The sequence below is a fragment of the Merops nubicus genome, unplaced genomic scaffold, assembly GCF_000691845.1.
Source record: "Merops nubicus isolate BGI_N331 unplaced genomic scaffold, ASM69184v1 scaffold27027, whole genome shotgun sequence".
Classification (NCBI taxonomy): Eukaryota; Metazoa; Chordata; class Aves; order Coraciiformes; family Meropidae; genus Merops; species Merops nubicus.
The window spans coordinates 1-228 of NW_008622668.1; the positions used below are offsets into that span (position 1 = coordinate 1).

The following is a 228-nucleotide window of genomic DNA, read 5'->3' on the forward strand; positions in this document are numbered from 1 at the left end:
CAAGTACAGGGTGTGGGGGCTGCAGCGTGGGGTGGCCGACTACATGAAGACCCACCTGGGCAGCGAGTCCAGCCAGGGGCACGTGGTGGGCTGGTACCACTACGCCGTGAGCATCGGGGACGCGGCGCTGCAGGAGAGCTGCCTCCAGTTCCTGGCCTGGAACCTCTCGGCCGTGCTGAGCAGCGCCGAGTGGGGCTCGGTGAGCGTGGCGCTGCTCCCGCTGGCGGC

General features: G+C 70.2%; 1 protein-coding gene across 1 annotated transcript in view; it reads left to right on the forward strand.

Annotated features, from left to right (window-relative positions):
* Positions 1-16: 16 nt before the first annotated feature.
* The window catches only part of LOC103777328 (BTB/POZ domain-containing protein 17-like), a gene marked incomplete at both ends in the record, with an annotated part of 571 nt that continues 359 nt past the window's right edge, over positions 17-228 (forward strand). The window contains 1 exon segment of the mRNA XM_008944880.1: positions 17-225. Coding sequence (XP_008943128.1) covers positions 17-225 — 209 coding nt within the window.